This window comes from Lupinus angustifolius, chromosome LG06 (assembly GCF_001865875.1).
Source record: "Lupinus angustifolius cultivar Tanjil chromosome LG06, LupAngTanjil_v1.0, whole genome shotgun sequence".
Taxonomy (NCBI): Eukaryota; Viridiplantae; Streptophyta; class Magnoliopsida; order Fabales; family Fabaceae; genus Lupinus; species Lupinus angustifolius.
Window position 1 is genome coordinate 4,909,266 of NC_032014.1, and position 19,013 is coordinate 4,928,278.

General features: G+C 33.1%; 1 protein-coding gene across 1 annotated transcript; it reads left to right on the top strand.

Annotated features, from left to right (window-relative positions):
- Nucleotides 13,878–17,404, top strand: LOC109349165 (BTB/POZ domain-containing protein At1g67900-like). Its single transcript, XM_019589870.1, has 5 exons — nucleotides 13,878–14,010; nucleotides 14,446–14,639; nucleotides 14,733–14,802; nucleotides 14,957–16,225; nucleotides 16,841–17,404. Exons 2-5 carry the CDS (start codon nucleotides 14,581–14,583, stop codon nucleotides 17,336–17,338), a joined length of 1,896 nt encoding a protein of 631 aa, XP_019445415.1. The 5' UTR covers nucleotides 13,878–14,010; nucleotides 14,446–14,580; the 3' UTR covers nucleotides 17,339–17,404.

Genomic DNA, 19,013 nt, shown 5'->3' on the forward strand with positions numbered 1-19,013 from the left:
GAGCTATTCAAGTATTAAATCAACACTAAAAAATAGAGTATTTAATATAATATTATTAATATTTTTAGTTCTCAAAATTGAGCTTTTACTTTTGATCCCTAATCATTGCCCTTAGGTAATATTTAGAAAAACCATGTTAAACCTAATCAAATAATATTTTATTTGACATAATGCTCCGATTGCATAAGAATTTCCAAATGTGTTACAAACCACCTTTAAATGTACAATAAACCATGTTAGAATTCCTCCACATATATGCCACCTTATTTTCCATAATCACTGGAACTGAAACAAGACGAAAACAAAATCAGAGAACCTTAAAATGTGTAACACTACTTTAAGCCAATATGTAATTTCTTTTCCAAAACCACGGGTCAGAATTGGAAAACCCTTCTTGCAGGAGAATTTGATTTCGAAGAGATTTCAATGGAGAAGGACCCATCTGTCTGAGTCAATGAACATTACTGGAAATTACTTTTCCCCGACGGTTTTATATATAGTCTTTTTAAAGTTGCTTCTGTAATCATTTCAACCACGTTTGTGTGCTTTGATATATTAGGACAATTCGTTAATTAATAAGTAACGAATGACACCATCGACAGGAGTACGTCCCTCCACGTGGAAGACCTCACGTGTGCCACAAGTTTCTTGGTAGAATGTTTGAACAATGATGTTTCACTACCTACAGAATAGTTATTCTACACCATGTCCCATATCATGTATCAATAATATTAAAGAAAAAATATAAAATATTATTATTTAATTGATATAATATATTTTTGTTGGTGAATTACATTATTTGAAATATAATATATGAGAACGCTGAGGGAAACAACAACATTCACATGGTTTGATCTTACCTTTATGTTTGTACTTTGTAATTGGATGCTGAATGGTCTGATCTTACAAGTTGTGTCATTACACATACTTCTAATGTAATTGGTTTAAAAAATATTTTTAAATTAAAAAATTAATAATTAATTATATTTCATTATTTCTAACTAATCACAACTGATAGTATATGACTATTTGTAATAACACAAATTGTGGGATATCAAATGTGTACCCGTGACATTGCCCACTAATCTCATTTTCACTTTGTTTGGGTTCGTCCAGTGTTTTCCCTACTCTTGTATTCACTCATCATGACATCAACCTTCTGCAGATACATATCAATTCAGCTATAGACACAACCCTCTCTCTTGACTCTTCTGTCTTGGATGCGGCCTTAGAAAATCAGAATATACGGCCTTTGACTGACACTGGGGAGTTTATGAAATGGGTTGGGCCCAATTCGATAACTTCATAATTTTATTAGTTTTCATTAACTTAAATATTTTTTATCTTTTATTTATAGGATAGGTTGATTTTTACATAAAATTTATGCATTAGAATTAGTTTCTATGCAAATAATAAGCACAAATAAAAAATGCACCGAACTTATGTTGTGTCTCCTCTTTTTTACCTTCCCTTTATTTTCTAACACGTTCCTACTGAACATATATCCTCTATTTCAAAAATCATGGCTCTTCTTCTTTGTTGAATAAATTTTCATTAACTAATATAATTTTACTTTTATGATTTTTCAATTTATTTGAATAACACATTTTAATTAGTTTGTGACATTGATGAGGACACAAACCAAAACATGAGATCACCCTTTTCCCTCTCTTTTTACATAAGAAAACTCATGATAGCCAATTTTCTTGTTTTTTATATTTATTCTTTGCATTTATAAATCACATTTTATCAAATTTATGATGCTGGTGTACACATATTTCATCAATAGCTAGGATGGGGGTAGTGATGAATCAGTAGTAGCATAGTAAAACAGTGGTTTATAATTATTAAGATAATAATGCAAGTGGCAAAAAATCAATGTATTATTCTAAAATGTGCAGCCATTACTTTACAACGAAAAAATCCTCCCGAGTCCTGAAGTTATTATCCTGGATCAATACTCCCTTTTGAGATTATATGTAGGGACATCAGCCGATGAGGTTTGCTAAGAACATAATGATTAAATATTTTTAAATTAAAGGCAAAGCCAGAGATGAATGTATAACACGTATGCTGATTTTAATCTAATCAGGGTCGAGTTTATCCGAACAAAGACGGAACCAGAGAATGCTAGCTTTTTGTTCAGATTATGTTCATCTCTTACCTTTCAATGAATTAAATAAGGGCCATGACAAGTGCCGTATGTCACATGACACTAAATGGTGGCTGTCTTTTGTCCAAGTAAACTCAAATTTTATTTTTATTTTTTATCAACCTCTAAGTAAATCAATATATATGTAGTTAAAAATGATGATAATTCATTAACATATTACTTCAAGTAGATCATGCTTAAACATGTAAATATGTGATCCTAGGTTTGATAGATTTCATGTAGATGTCTAACTGTACGATGGAAGATTAATTAGTTTGATAACTACAGGATGAGACTTATGAGGCTACTGAAAAAAAAAGGAAATAACTATAGCTCAGATAGATCATACTCCGGTTTTTTATTATTTTTTAGGCCTATTTCGCAGTTACCTGAAAAACGGAATAATAAGTACCTTTTTCAAAAAAATGTGGGCTCGCCATGCAACGTGTGAAATTTTGATTGCTAATTAGTGTATATGTATTCCTGTGGTTAAAATTTTGATTGCTAATCATTGATAGATCACAAGAGAACCCATTTCTCAACAGCTCTAATAATATGTAGTATAAGGATAAATTAGAATATAATAAAAAGGATGATTGTTGGATCAGACTGCGACCGGGGAGCCTCCGACCACTAGGGAGTTCCATTGTTACATGGATATGGGAAGAGCGAAGAGTCACAAATGAGACACCACGTCTTGAACCAAAACCTTAAGGCATTAGTTCCATGGGCCTTTCCTACTTATAAACTCTTTCACTCTTCATTGCATATCTAATGTGGAACTTCACACTTGAATAAACCTAACAATCCTTTAATTTATAAAATTCAGATAGTGCAGTAGTATAAAACACATCTAAGTTGATATCTTTCTTAGTATTAGAGAGTACAATACTCAATGAAAATAATATCACCTATCATAAATAAATTTTCAATGGTCTAAATATGAAATTATTTTTAAATAAAATAATTCAAAAATATTCACCATACTAAAAATTGCATTACTTAAGAAAATCTTATTCCAAACCAACCCAAAGTCATTTCCTCCCCTTATGCTGCTCAAATGAACTTTCAGCTCATGGGTTTGAAAAGATTTTGAATTTAATTTCAAAGCGATGTAGCCCACCAAATGGTAGGAAATGGTAGGTTATATGATGAATGTCGGGGAGCCTTCAACCACTAGGGAGTTCTATTGTTACATGGATATGGGAAGAGCAAAAAGTCACAAATGAGACACCACGTCTTGAACCAAAACCTTAAGGTATTAGTTCCATGAGCCTTTCCTACTTATAAACTCTTTCACTCTTCCTTGCATATCTAATGTGGGACTTCACACTTGAATAAACCCAACAATCCTTTAATTTATAGAATTCAGATAGTGCAGTAGTATAAAACACATCTAAGTTGATATCTTTCTTAGTATTAAAGAGTACAATACTCAATGAAAATAATGTCACCTATCATAAATAAATTTTCAATGGTCTAAATATGAAGTTATTTTTAAATAAAATAATTCAAAAATATTCACCATACTAAAAATTGCATTACTTAAGAAAATCTTATTCCAAACCAACCCAAAGTCATTTCCTCCCCTTATGCTGCTCAAATGAACTTTCAGCTCATGGGTTTGAAAAGATTTGAATTTAATTTCAAAGCGATGTAGCCCACCAAATGGCAGTGTTGTGAAACCCGAGCCGGACGTTAAACCGGCAGATGTCCCGTATTAGATTTAATCGGTTTAAACGGTTAAACCGTCCGGTCTGACCGGGTGATTTCGTACATAATTAATAATTTTTATTTATAAATATATAGTTATATATAAATGTAAAACTTTATATAATTAATAATTATGTATAATTATATGGAAATAATACCCCTTTATCTTTTTTTGGACTGTAATAAAACAAAATATTAGAACATTGTCCCATTTTTTTATTTTTAAGTGAGCCGTCCGGTTTACTTCCCGGGTTAATCCGGTTTTACATGGTCGGACCGGATTTTTTCCGGTTCAAAGCGGTCCAACTCTCATTCGGTTAAGATGGCAAACCAGAGCCGTTTTCAAGTCCGGTCAGCGGTCAGACCGGTCGGACCATCCGGTCCGGCCCGGTTCCAACAACACTGCCAAATGGTAGGTTATATGATGAATGCTGAGGTATTCAGAATTTTTAATAGAGAAAAAGATATATACATTAATAGTGTAAGAATTTTTTACATTGTCAACGCATTATTCACCATTCATTTTCAATCATTACTATCTTTCAAAAAAAAATATTTAATCCAAATGAATTATAGATAATAAACTGACTATGATTATATCTTTATGTATTTAATATCAAACAACAGTTTTGTTATTTCAAAAGAAGGGAACATGATAATCAAGTGGATTAGTATACTAATCATATAATCAAAGACATCCTTATATCACTTTTATTTTTTTGGGTCAATAATGAACTAAAGCCTAAAAATTATGATAAAGATCATTTATTCCAATCCAGTGTCCCAAATCATATCTCATCTAATAATATAGTGTCAAGTTATTTAAAATTTTCAACTTATTATCTTGTGTAACCTTTTCTTTCTCTTGTTTAAATAGAACAAAACATTATATGACACTATATTATTTGGCGGGTAATACTTCTGGACACTAAGTCTGACACCTTCATCATTTTACCCACTACACTTGACTGTGATTTTTAGCTTCTTGAATTTTGACTAAGTGTACGTACCCCATGTCATCCACGTTTTTCTTCCCCACCTGGATATACTAAGATTAAGAATTGCAGAAACACCAAAAGATGTTATTGTCGTATACAAATGAATAATTATATTCAATCAATGTTGTTGAAAGTTATGATTGGCATCATTCTTTAGGGAAGGCATCAAATATCTTATTCAATAGGAAGAAACTGGTACTCAAAGTAAGAGAACGTAATCTCCCTCAATCCCTTTACAAACTGAATTGGCCCCATTGCCCCCACTAGCTTTAAGGTATTAGTTAAATTACCTAATGAAAAGAAGAGGATATGTCCGTGAATAAAAAACCTCATGGAGGTGAGGCTGATCATTTCGCAGCGGGGTTGGGTATTTGTTTTTTTCTTCTTCTTTGGTCACGGGCTGTGTACTAGTCGTAATAATTGGACGATTAATTTACGTGTTTTAGTTTTCCTTTTCTTTTTTATTGAGACCAACAGCGAGTAATTTGCATTTAGGTAGTCAGAAAAGGTCATTTAACAAAGTATTTGGAACAAAGTTTTTTCAACATCTATTACTATATTTTTTAACATCGGGTCCAAGACATCATACTTGGAAATTAAGCTCCTTATTAATTTGATGTTGGTTTTTTACTTTAGGCTTTTTGTATGGCCCATCTATTATGTTGTTCAATAAAACTCAAACGCTACCCAAACTTTTGTTCTAGACTGTAATATCTATATATTGATAGTGTAAAAATTTATACACAGTCAGTATATTATTTATCTCTATCATTCATTAATATTACTTTATTAATTTTAGAGTGTAATATCTATATATTAATAGATGATAGATTGATAGTATATAAAATTTTAGAGTGCATATATTATTTTCTCTTTATTTTATCACAAAACATGCTGCTTATAGTGCAAAACTGCAAATTAACCGGAGACATGAATGCATTACAGCATATAAAGTCGCCAGCAGAAACTTCTTTTTTACAAAGTCCAGTTCAAATGTTCAATGCTGGTAGGAAGAGAATCACAAATGTTTTTACCACTTAAGATTTTCTAATTTTATTATAAAAACTAAAAGTAAGGTAGAAATTAGCACTGCATTCTTGCAGACTAACTACTTAACAAAATGTTTTTCTTAACATCGACCTTTTTAGCTGTCAATAAAAAAACTAAAACACTGTAATTTTATTAAAAAAATAGTATTTAATACATTGAAGAGGTAACAGGTTTGCATCTTCAATATATTCTGTCTTTGTATGCATGGAGTAACTAAGTCTCAATGTCCGAAATTGTCAATATTATCGTAGACAAACATACAGGAGTATTGGACACTCTATTCTCTTAAAAAGAAAAAACTGATTTTGATGTCCATAGAAATAAAGCGAAAAGAATAGTATACAGTATACATCTTTATCACGAGAAAATTCTAGATGAGAATTTCTTATTTTCGGCATATAAATCACTTATATCGGCACAAAGTTTATCTTAATAAATGTATGTTTCACTAACAAACGAGAAGAGAAAAGGTAGAAGAAAACAACTTAAGGGGTAGAATAGGAGTTACAAGGTCCTACCCACTTGGTGCGTCTGATTTGTTTTCCCTTCTGAAATTCTTGTACGTATGTGTCTTTAACTATGAGAGACAAGGAAACCCCACAATATGGAGATGGTAGAGACTATTTAGATATATGCTGGCAACCCCAGTGAAATAAGAAAGCAATGACAACCACATAAGAAAAAGCTGAAAGAGACTCTTATAGTTGCTAAGCTTTAGCTATATCAATGGCTAATATCGTTTACCAGCGCTGATTCTTAAGTTATGGCCTTGGAATGATACAATTCATAGAGTAAAGTTCTAAAGACACATGCACAATCAAAGCTAGCCAGCCATGCCATGCACTATTGAGCTGGTTCTTTAGCTTAGGGGGATTTGTACGTATGCGCTTTAATACGTGCAAAATTTTGTCACATAAAGTGGTTTTCAAGGCCACGAAAGTGATAACACTAAGGGGTAATGGTGAGTGCACTAGATTCTTTGGGCAACTTGTGTTTAATAAGCAGGGATTCTCCTTTGCCCTTCTCCACCTAGCTTGCGTTTAAAACATTAATTGCTCTACTAATTAACATACATTTACCGCCTATGAGTTTATATTTATATAACTATTTGTCTATTTGTATAATCTTATATGACCAGAGCGTTGTTTTATCACTTTATGTACTACTACCACAGATACTATACTGTAACTTTAGTCAAGACAACTTTTCTGTAAGTTTTGGAAATGGGTGACTAATAGCTCTACAATGAAAGGATCTAATTGAATCTGAAAACATAAAGGTTTATATAATTTCTCAAATAAATATGATGTAAACCCATTTGGACCAAACATCATTGAAGACCCTTTACATGGTTTAGGAGGACCTATGATTAGATCAAAGACTAAAATGGCCCAAGAAATACTTCGGCAACTCATATTCTCCATCATGGAAACAAGTGCAAATGGGACCAAGCATGAGGAGAAGGCTTTAAATTGCATAAGTCATAATGAAGAGCTCAAGGAAGGCCACGACCTAAGGGAGGATCCACATTGATCTCTTTAGTTCTTACATTAGTAATTAGGACCCTAAATAAGTGGAAAGTTGTCTTAACCTACACTAGATTATGACTTTTATTTATCATGTCTTTAAATTGATTTCATTTAGTTGCATTTGATTTTAATTAAGGTTTATGTTTTCATTTAGGAGAGCACGAACCAAGGATTGGAGATAGCACAAAGGAACAAGAATGAATCAAGGAACCTAATCTATCTAAAAGGCTACACGACTAGAAAGTAGGAGATGAAGATAGGAAATCAAAATCACACGGCTACAATGTAGGAATATTGATTCCACATGGCCAACAAGATACATCATTTGGCAAGTGACCTACATCATCTCCCAACATTCAAGCTCATCAATTCAAGATCTAATGGCACTTATTTCAACACAAAAGAATTCGGCAAAACAAAGAAGAAATCTTATCAACCAAATACACCAAGTGGGGATTAGATTAGAAATTAGATTAGATTAAGTTATCACAATTTGATTCCTTTTGTTTAGGGTGATTCAGCCCAAGTTGTTTTCCTATTTATGAATCGTGCTTAGCATTGAATAAAGTACATTGAATTTTATTTTGAAATAACCTTTGTTAGTGAGTTTTCTCCTAACTCCTTGTCTGAGCCAAAATCCCTTGTTTTTGTCAAGAGTATTATTCTCTTGTTGCGAACTTTACAAGGCTTATCAAACATTCCATTGTTTGTGGCGCCAACCCATTCCAATTATCCATCCATATTCTTAAACAAACACTAAACACTTAACCCCAAACACCATCACCCAACCGTGAGCATCCATCCATTCCACATTACAACCCCAACCATCCATATACACCTTCATCATCAATCATTGTTCATTCCAAATCACACTTCAACATTCCTTAATTCATTCCACTCAACCGTTATTATTGGAACATACTCAACATCAAAATGTTGACCACAATAACTTGCCAACCAAGCCACATGCATATGTGCCCCATGCTCACACCAACAAAACCAAAGGCTCATCCCATGCTCCAGTACAAGCCACTGGTTCAAGTAGCTCGGTCAGAGTCCTATGCGCCATAGCGCATCAGGATAAGGCCCTTGACCGAGACAGCATAGCTCAGGCCACGCCAAGCATCAAGCAGCGTAGACCCCTCGGTCAGGATGCTCATGCCAGGCTTACCAGGCTCGGTCAAACTGACGCACCAGACTTGCTCAGGCTGATGCACACCAGTATTGGCGCACAACAACATACAGTCAGGCGCATGGCCCTGACTAGCCTTGGCGCACCAGGTTTCTACCAAGGCCTGACTGGCCTTGGCGCACCAGATTTCAACCAAGGCCTCAAGGCCTGCGCACCAGATTTCTACCAAGGCTTGACTGACCTTGGCGCACCAGATTTCAACCAAGACCTCAAGGCTTGCTCGGTCAAAGTTCTATGCACATGGGCAATTAATTGACACGTGTATTTTATATGGGCACATTTCATATATTCTAGAAGATAGCTCACCCTATGTTAGTTAGGCAAGTTTGTAGGTTAGTTAGTTCAGTTAATTCTCCTCTCAATCACATTGCTTCTGCTGCAAGTAACGTTGCTTTTCTATATAAGGAAGCATATGGCTATGTAATCAATAAATGAAAATAAATACAAAGGTCATGAGGTATAATGAGTTTAACTTTCGCAATAGTTATCATTCAAGTCATTCCAATTCTTCAACATCCAAATTCTTACATCAAATACAAGTTAAAAGCTGAATCAAATCAAGGCAAACTAAACAATCCAAAGCAAATCAAACTACAACAAAAAGATGACTTTCACAAGAAACGATCCTATAACAAAGACAATCCATAAGGAGGTTGTCATCAAAATATACATGTAACTTCTTTTTTCCTAGTTAGTTAAACATTCGTCTAACATAAATTATACACAAAATTTATATAAACTTTCCATTAGATGTGTTAGAGAATTCCAAGTATGGACAAAAGAAGTATCATATTGGTGAATACGGAATAAGCTAAAGTACATACAAGTAACAACATCTATAGATATAATATCTTAAGTATTTAGATCAAGATATAATGTGGATCTTTGTTGGCATCAATGCCTTAAATTATTGGATAAAATGTAAATACATTTTTTAATTAATAATTAATGATATGTATGCCAAATTTATGTTTAATTGAGTTTGGGTGAAAAGAAATATTACACTGGGAAAAAATAAGTCAAAGCAAGTAACAAGATACAAAAACCTAATCCTATAAGATTTTTTATCAAGATACATCAACCCCACTTTCACCATTGACCAGGTGGTCTATTAGTTACATCTTTATTCGCTTTGTTCCAATACTTTTATTGCAGTTCATATGAGAGTGGTAGATGTAAGATAACACCTCTCATGTTCTATGCTTTGTACCATTTCATATATCATGAGTTTATGATTGGTTAGAAAAATATTTAATAATTAAAATTTAACTTAAATATATTTTTTCTGAGCAATTACATGCCTATGAAATATAAAGTGACACAAAGTATGAGACAATGTACCGGTAGATGTAGAACATCGGAAAGTAAGAAGAAGGGGTAGAGTATAAGGTCCCACACTGTCTGTTGGTAACCGTTTTGCGCGGCATTGAGAATGAATGTCCCATTAACAGCAGCGTCTGTGGCTCTCCTCTCTCATCCCACACCCATCTTTATTCACATTTATTTTTCTTCTTTTTTGGTGCTTGTATAGCCCAATATCCCACTCATTTTCAATTCCATTTTAGGCCCTTTTCTTGCCCCTAATTAAATTCCCTTATTAATGGGAGCACATCGCTACCATTTATTTCACGCACACGAATCCTTGATCGAGCCAACACGAACTCTTGGTCTGGGTATCCACCCGACACTGATTGAGCCAAGACCTTCGCAGCGTATCGTTTTGCAGTGTTTATGCTCCTTTTATTTTGTTTTGCCTAAGCATACAACTGGTGCTCATGTTCTTGGAATCTTGGGTTTGAGCTCAAACTCCTTTCTCATAATAAATCCAAGTGCCCACCACTATGGACAATTTTTCGCGTGTTTAATTTTTTGTTACCTCTTGTCACTCACATAAAGGGTTTACTTAAATATATAATTAACCTTTCCTTGCCCCATTGGAAATGATTTGTGACACATAGGCCATGACTAGGCTGTGTCAAAACTACATTTGCAATTCCGTGGGTAAATTCACGTGCAGTATTAAATTAACAACATACACTTTATTGAATGAGGAGAATAAAGTACTTTCATCTTTGAATTGGAATATATAACGCAGTCAAGCCGAATCGAGTTGATTTTCCTTACACTCAATGTTGTAAAACTAAGTTTTAATCGTCACATGCTCTTGAGTAATAAAGAGCTTTTATTACCTCTCCTCTAATTTATAACTTTTTTTAAAGATGTATATAAACTATTTCTATTAATAAAATATTTTTATATTAATTGACTGGGAAGAAAATAATCACTACTGAATTTAGTGGAAAGAGTGGAGGAATGAATTCATTAATAAAGGTCAATTTTGAAAAGTACATTTAATTGCTGACAAATTTAATAATACTTAGAAGTATTAGTTGTGTCGTTAGATGATTGAATTATAATTAAAAGGGTGTCACATTTATGTATAGGGATTGAATTAAAGTGTCTAGCATGTATAAGGACCAAATTATAAATATATTAATGATATCATTAGACGGTTGAACCTTAAAGAATTATTATTTAATGGGCATCTATGAGCATCATTTTCACAAATTTATTATATATATATATAGAAATTAAAAAGTTCAAAATTTACTAAAGATAATACAAATATGGATTTAATATTTATGCATTGACCATATAAATGTTTGTTACATTAATAATATATCATTCAATAAAAGTAATATACATGATTGTGATGTATTGCTTGTATAATTTTTTTTAATATTAACAAGATATTAAACTCTGTAAATAAAATGTATAGTTTAACATAAATAAAATATTCATTGGGATTCAGAAGTGTAAAAGATATATTTTAAATTGTGAAACCTTTAATAAATAAAAACTACATGCCCATTCTTGGCATTTTTCTTTCCTTTTGTTAACATGGATTTTTAGATGATAAACAACCTTTAGAAAGACAAACGTCATCAAATAGTCATGCAGCCTCAATGTAGGATCTGTAGGGCCTCAATTTTCCAAAATGCTTCTTTTTATGATTATTTTCAAATGATCCAGCATGACATTGTGATAGCACTGCTATTAAACTAAATCAAGTTAAAGCTTTAAATATGGTGGAGCCAATATAACAATGTGGGCCTCTTACTTTTGTAATAATTCTCCAGCAAAAAATTGATATAAGAAGTATTAAAATCAATTGGATCATGATAGTAAGAAATCAATTATCACTCTCATAGCACATGTGGGTTCATTCATCAATAGGCAGCAGGTTGGACCCAAAATCCTAAATATTCATAAAATGCGCCAAAAGTGGTTCCAATTTTAATAAATGGGGATAGCCAAACTATCTTAGTCTCCAAAATAGTTAAAAAAAATTGTCCCCATTTTGTTTTATTAAAAAAAATGTTTATGAGGCTCATAAGATATAACTCACTATTATTCTTTCTTTATCAATGAAAGGGCCCATGTCCATCCGTCTTATTGTTCCTCAGTAGTTGATATGATGAGAATGAAACCATTGTTATAAAATTTATATCAGTGACTAAACCAATATGCAATCACAACTATATCAAATATGTAATCAAATTTATCAATGAAATTTGCTCACGAAAATTTTCATATCTTTATCGATGAAGGGCCCATACCCATCGGTCTCATTGTTCTTTGAATGATATAAAAAATAATAACACCAGAAAGAAGTCTAGAAATGTTAGAAGTCATTGCTTCATATGAGCATCCAAAGCCAAAGAAAGTTTGAAAACGACCCTAAACTGCCAGATTAACACAATTTAACCATTTTCATGCACCAAAAAGCTTAAATATCCACCAGAACGCTTGACTTTACATGATCAAGCTCCAACATTTCAAAAACAAACTGCCTCCTATTTCTTTGTTTCACTCTAATAATATTGACAAAGTTTCAATCTTCAGGACCATTTGCAATAAATGAAAATGAATGCTCATCAAAAGGCAAAAGAAAAGTAAAAAAAAAAAAAAATTAGATAGAATGACAATTAGGTTATTGAAGGATGGCATGAGGGCATATTCAACCATCCTATAGACCGAAAATTCTTATGATATGCATGTCATCTATAAAAGTTTGCACTAATTTATAATGAGTGTGGATCCACTTACACTTACTCAAAGAGTTCATCATAGTAATCAATTATAGAGATATCTAATAGTTTAGATTTATTCACTAATCTAAACCATTGAATTTTCTTAGAATTGATGGCTAGGATGAAGAATAAGTTTAAAAAATTTGTTCTTGAAGTAAGTGGATTATCCTCATTTATAATTATTTACTACTTCATCAATATGTTATGATTTGTAAGGTAGGGAGAGTCTAAAATAACAATGTTTCAACCTTGATTGTGTCATAATTTTTTTCTCTCAGTCCCATAAAAAAACTTTATTCTTGACATACATATGAACCTAAAATTTGAAACTAAGTCCATGAGTCTTGCTACTAATAATAAATGAAATTTCAATAATATACCATCAAATAAAGTACTTTAACATATAAAACTCTCACCTTCACCCAAAACCTTTTAATAAATGATAGTTTCAATAACAATTGAGTTGACTAAATCTCAGTAACTAATTTATATTTTCTTAATTTTTAGGGATGATGCATTCAAAAATCTGGAGAGAGCAAAGTATTATTAAATAGTTTTTAACTAAAATAACTTGAGTGTAAGAGTACCTCCATGCTAAAAAAAATACAAGGAGAAGATAATTTGAACTAGCAGTGGCAATGATGAAAATATTGGGGTTGAGTAGGAAGTAGATTCTAACATAAGGTACCCCAAAAAAATTAAGGAACCAATTTTTTTATTATTTTAGAATTAAATAAATAAAAATTATATTTATACCTCCTCCACGAACTAATTATATCTTACCAAATAATATAAAAATGTTATTTTTTATTTTTCTTTTATATATATATATATATATATATTAATTTTTCATTAGATTGAAACACAATAGAATATAAAATGTTAGAGTGGTGATCTTCATTCTCCCCAGCTAGCAATGGGCATTACCCGAGAAGATCTAATTCTGAATATAGGGAACAAGTGGGCGAAGGGAGTTGATATACTTTATTTAATGGAGAAATAAATACTACGAAAATAAGAGAAAAAATAATATGGTAAAAAAAACAAGTAAAAACAAGTTTTTCTCTATTAATGGATATGATCGTTTTTCAAGCACTGGCTAAGCACGTGGGGAGTTGCCTTCAGAATTGCAAGAAAATAAAGTATCTATCACCATATTCTTCTTTCAACTAACAAAACAACGGAGGGGAAATAACGTTACACGGTTTTCCCAGGTCGATCTTTTCTATGAATGACTGGCAGTTTCTGTATAGGGAGTGTATCCCAGATGCTGTTACCTTAGGTTGTAAAACTAATCTCATGCCTGAACTCTGAACCCATACCCTATTTTTATAATTATTATTACTATTGCTCTTATCTAATAAATATATATTCGGTTCTGCATAATTTATGGTATAAGTGTTGACTGAAAAGACATAACTTAAGTCATTGGTATATTTGATCTTCAGGGTTTCTTTCAATTGACCATTTATGTCATCAATACTACCTATTTAAACTACTATATATTATTTTGCTCCCATAACAAACCTCTTGGTTTTCCTTTTCTTTTGGAGCTTTTACACCTTCTCTCCTCCAGGGAAACTCTTATCTTTCTTTTTTCTTTTTATATATTTCTGAGAATTTGTGGATTTTTTTTATCAAGAGCTCTGACACTGTGAGGTCACAGTATTCAGTATCCACCTCTAATAAGTAATCTACAACTTGGTACTTTGTGTAGAGATTCTTTCAGAAACTGTTGGATGATGCACTTCTTGTGTCAGTTCTGTGTTCTACTACACTGAATTGGAGCCTCAGCTGAATCAATTATGCAAGCAGCTAATACATGATTTAGAGGCTAAGAAACTTGACAGACATGAAGTTCATGAAACTAGGATCTCGTCCAGATACTTTCTTCACTGCAGAGGCAGTAAGGCAAGAAAATAAATAAGCAATTTGGTTCTTTCTTCTTAGATCATGTATATCCTTCCAAGTAAATTATAAGTGTATTTTTTTCTTTGTATGCAGGTCAGTCTCTTCTGAAGTTTCCAGTGACCTACTCATTCAAGTTAAAGGAAGTAGATATCTTCTTCATAAGGTATGCCTCTCCTTGAGAGTGAAAACTTTTTTAAGTTCTAAACATTTCAAGTTATAAAAAAAACTCCTATTCTTTTTTTTATTTTCATTTTTATCTACTTGTATTTTTTTGTTGCTAATGTAAACTATCTAAAGTTCATGCTGATGCTGTTCAGTTTCCACTGCTGTCGAAATGTTTGCGGCTGCAAAGGTTGTGTTCAGAATCTCCTGATTCTCCTCAACACCAAATAGTTCAACTCCCTGATTTCCCTGGTGGGGTGGAGGCATTTGAGCTCTGTGCTAAGTTCTGCTATGGAATTACCATCACTTTCAGTCCTTACAACGTTGTAGCTGCGCGATGTGCCGCTGAATACTTGCAGATGACTGAGGATGTTGAGAAGGGTAATTTGATTTGTAAGCTTGAGGTTTTTTTCAATTCTTGCATTCTTCATGGATGGAAGGATTCCATTGTGGCTCTTCAGACCACAAAAGCAATGCCCTTGTGGTCAGAAGACTTGGCTATTACCAGCAGATGCATTGAAGCTATTGCCTCAAAAGTCTTAAACAATCCCTCAAAGGTGAGCTTGTCACACACTCATTCTAGTAGGGTCAAGGATGAAGTGTCTTGCAATGGAACTGAAAGCCTGAAACATCATAAATCAGCAAGCAAAGGATGGTGGGCTGAAGATTTAGCTGAACTGAGCATAGACCTGTATTGGAGAACCATGATAGCAATCAAATCAGGCTGCAAAATACCCTCCAAACTCATTGGTGATGCCTTAAAAATCTATGCATCTAGATGTCTACCAATTTTTACAAGGAATGAACATGTAAAGAAGCAAACTTCATCTGACTCAGACTCATCGGACTCAGCAGGCGAAATAACTTCGAAGCATCGTCTGCTTTTGGAATCAATAGTAAGCTTGCTTCCAGCAGAGAAAGGTGCTGTCTCTTGTAGCTTTCTTCTGAAACTCTTAAAGGCATCCAATATTCTTAATGCTTCTTCATCTTCAAAGTTGGAATTAGCTACAAGGGTAGGACTTCAGTTGGAGGAAGCCACAGTGAATGATCTCTTAATACCCTCACTGTCTTACACAAATGATACACTCTATGATGTTGAAGTGGTGATGACCATATTGGAACAGTTTATGTCACAAGGGCAGAGTCCTCCAACTAGCCCTCCAAGGTCCAGGTTGGCCTTTCAAAGAAGGAGATCTCGGTCGGCAGAGAATATTAATTTTGAATTTCAGGAGAGTAGGAGGTCCTCTTCAGCATCTCACAGTTCAAAATTGAAAGTGGCAAAGATTGTGGATAAGTACCTTCAGGAAGTTGCCAAAGATGTTAATTTTTCATTGTCAAAATTCATTGCTCTTGCTGAGACTATACCAGTTTTTGCAAGAAATGACCATGATGATCTGTACAGAGCTATTGACGTTTATTTAAAGGTAAATATTCTACCCAAAAAATGACATTTATCTTCATTTTATACTATGATAAAAATACGTAATAATGAAGTAAGAAGTAAACAGTGGCCTCACATATTTGATATTTCACTTTCACATTTTAGGATGTAGGACAGAAGAGCGGATAACCAACTCTCTTGACCTTAAAATTTTGTCTTATTGAACATTTATTAGCGGTTAGGTATACACTGACCCATTGCTTACCTGAATGTGTCCAAGTTCTAACCAATATAGTTGCAGTATGTATTCAGGTGCTTGTGATTTCATTTGGTAACATGTAGATAAAACTACCTGTCAAAGCTGTGACAGAGTTACATCATATTTCTACTAGTACGTCAAGTAGATAGGGAGAAAGGGAGAGGAGATACATGTTCTTTAGTACTTCACATGTTTTATATAGTTGTCTCCCACATTTTGCATGACATATTTTGACCATATATGCATTCTCTCCATTTAGCTAAATTCCACTTCAAAAAGACTCTCTAGCTTTCGGCGCAGTCAAACATAGTAGTAGTAGTAGTAAAAATTAGACCATGGAAGAAACTTAAGGTCATATTTGCATTACTAAAGTTTGTTGTGTCAATTGGTAACATCCAGGCTCATCCAGAACTCAACAAGAGTGAAAGGAAAAGACTATGTCGAATTCTTGACTGCAAAAAACTGTCTATTGAAGCATGCATTCATGCTGCACAAAATGAACTACTCCCCCTAAGGGTTGTTGTCCAAGTTCTATTCTTTGAGCAAGCTAGAGCAGCAGCAGCAGGTGGAAAAGTGACTGATTTGCCAAGCAATATAAAGGAACTACTCACCACACATGGCATTGATCCATCAAAATATGCAACACCTTTAAGCACCACTACAAGTATACATGGTGAGGACAATTGGAATGTCTCAAGCTTCAAGTCACCAAAGTCAAGGTCTTCGACTCTGAGGATGAAGCTAGCCGAGGAAGATGATTTAGATGAAAATTATTCACTCCGCAATGGAATTGGGAGAAATTCTAGATTTAAGTCCATCTGTGCTATTCCTACCCAACCCAAAAAAATGCTTAGTAAGTTGTGGTCTACCAATAGAAGTGCCAATGAGAAGAATTGAGTGAGTTCTGTTAGTTTTAATTTCCAGTTGGTAATGGTAATTTAGAGGGTTACGTAACTCCATTTTTCTTTCTAAATGTGCATTGTTGATAAAACATATAATAATAATAATAATAAATCTCAACATGTGGGGAAATCTCTTTGGTAAATTTCATTTGTCAAAAGCTTGAACATGAATCTTATGTGTAAGTGACAAATCGTGGGGCCAATGCTGATGTGTCTGTCTACAAATATGGAACACAGATCTCTTGTCATCTGATTATATTCATGTTTCTGACACTGTTGACAAAAGGTCTTGATACTGTTGACAAATTTAATTATTGGTACATTCATATTTCTGATATTGCTATGTTATAATATCTGATTTTATTCGCTCATCTAATTTACATACATACAGAAAATCTCACCCTTGCTGAATTATGGACGAGATTTGATATACTTTGCAACATAATTATTGATATACAAAGATGTGGCGCAATACAAAGCTGGCCCAAAAAGTAGGTCAAATATATAAGAAAGAATAAGATCCGACATTGATATCATATGTTTGCTTCTAAGGAGCATAATTAAAACAAAGACAACTCAAAACTACTTGATGCATGTGATCTACATGACTCAGCATGGCTCTGTCCAAATAAACACATTGATAAACCTCTACGCATCTGTGTTGATTAGAGCCTAACATGGATGTTCCATTTAAAGCTAAATCTTCTCAGTATAGCCATTATTGTGGACCTGAAAGTCATAGTTCAATGACTTTCTTTAATTTCTATGATTATGCAGGTGATCAATTGACTTCTTAATTGGAGTAGATCAATTGACTTCTTAATTGGAGTAGATCAATTGTCACTTTCATTCTCTATTATGCTCAGATTGGTAATTATTATCAGCAATTTGGTTTTTATACAATCTTTGGAATGATCTATGTCCCTACTCCCTATATGCCAAAGATTGTAGCTATGTTATTCAATCGTGCAAACTGAAATTGAGCTCTTAACTATGCCTTGTGATACAGCATCCGTTTGTTGACTGTTTGAGATGACGACATATAATAACATTGATAAATTCCAAATAACTTTAGCAGATTATAACTAGGGTCAATCGACACAACAAAGTCATGGTGATCTTGGATGCTATATACAAACCATCTATCATAAACAAAAACTGTGACAATTGCAAGTCAATATCTTTCAAAAAAAGAATTGAATTTATATTAACAATTATCTTAACAACAAAAAACCCTGGTGATATTAATACATGAGTTAATTAAGACATTCAAAAATAATCATCTTTAATAAATTAGTTAATTAAGAAACCCTAATATATATGATTGGGATATATAGGAGATTATTGAGATCTCAATATCCCACTTAGGCTTTGTTTGAGAGTGGGATTTCGGAAAGGGGATATGACTTTGGAAAGTCTTACTTTATTTGAGAGTTAAATGAAGGAGAGAGAAAGGTTTCATAGGGTTTCTCAAAACTTCCAAAACTCTTGTCTATTATATAATGATATATTATTGTCTATTTCTCATGGTTAATTATATTTTTAAATAAAAAAAATATTCTTACATTATCATTTGTTTATCCTCCTTAATCTAAATTTCATACATTTCATACTCTCAAGCAAGGATACTTCCTTCCTTTCCTTCCCCTTCCTCCCCCTTCCTCCCTTTC

Excerpts from the sequence above, each read along its gene's own strand:
- LOC109349165 (XM_019589870.1), top strand. The coding sequence starts at position 14,581 with ATGAAGTTCATGAAACTAGGATCTCGTCCAGATACTTTCTTCACTGCA. Across the intron at positions 14,803-14,956 it reads GTAGATATCTTCTTCATAAG|TTTCCACTGCTGTCGAAATG; the intron begins GTATGCCTCTCC and ends GATGCTGTTCAG. Across the intron at positions 16,226-16,840 it reads CTATTGACGTTTATTTAAAG|GCTCATCCAGAACTCAACAA; the intron begins GTAAATATTCTA and ends GGTAACATCCAG.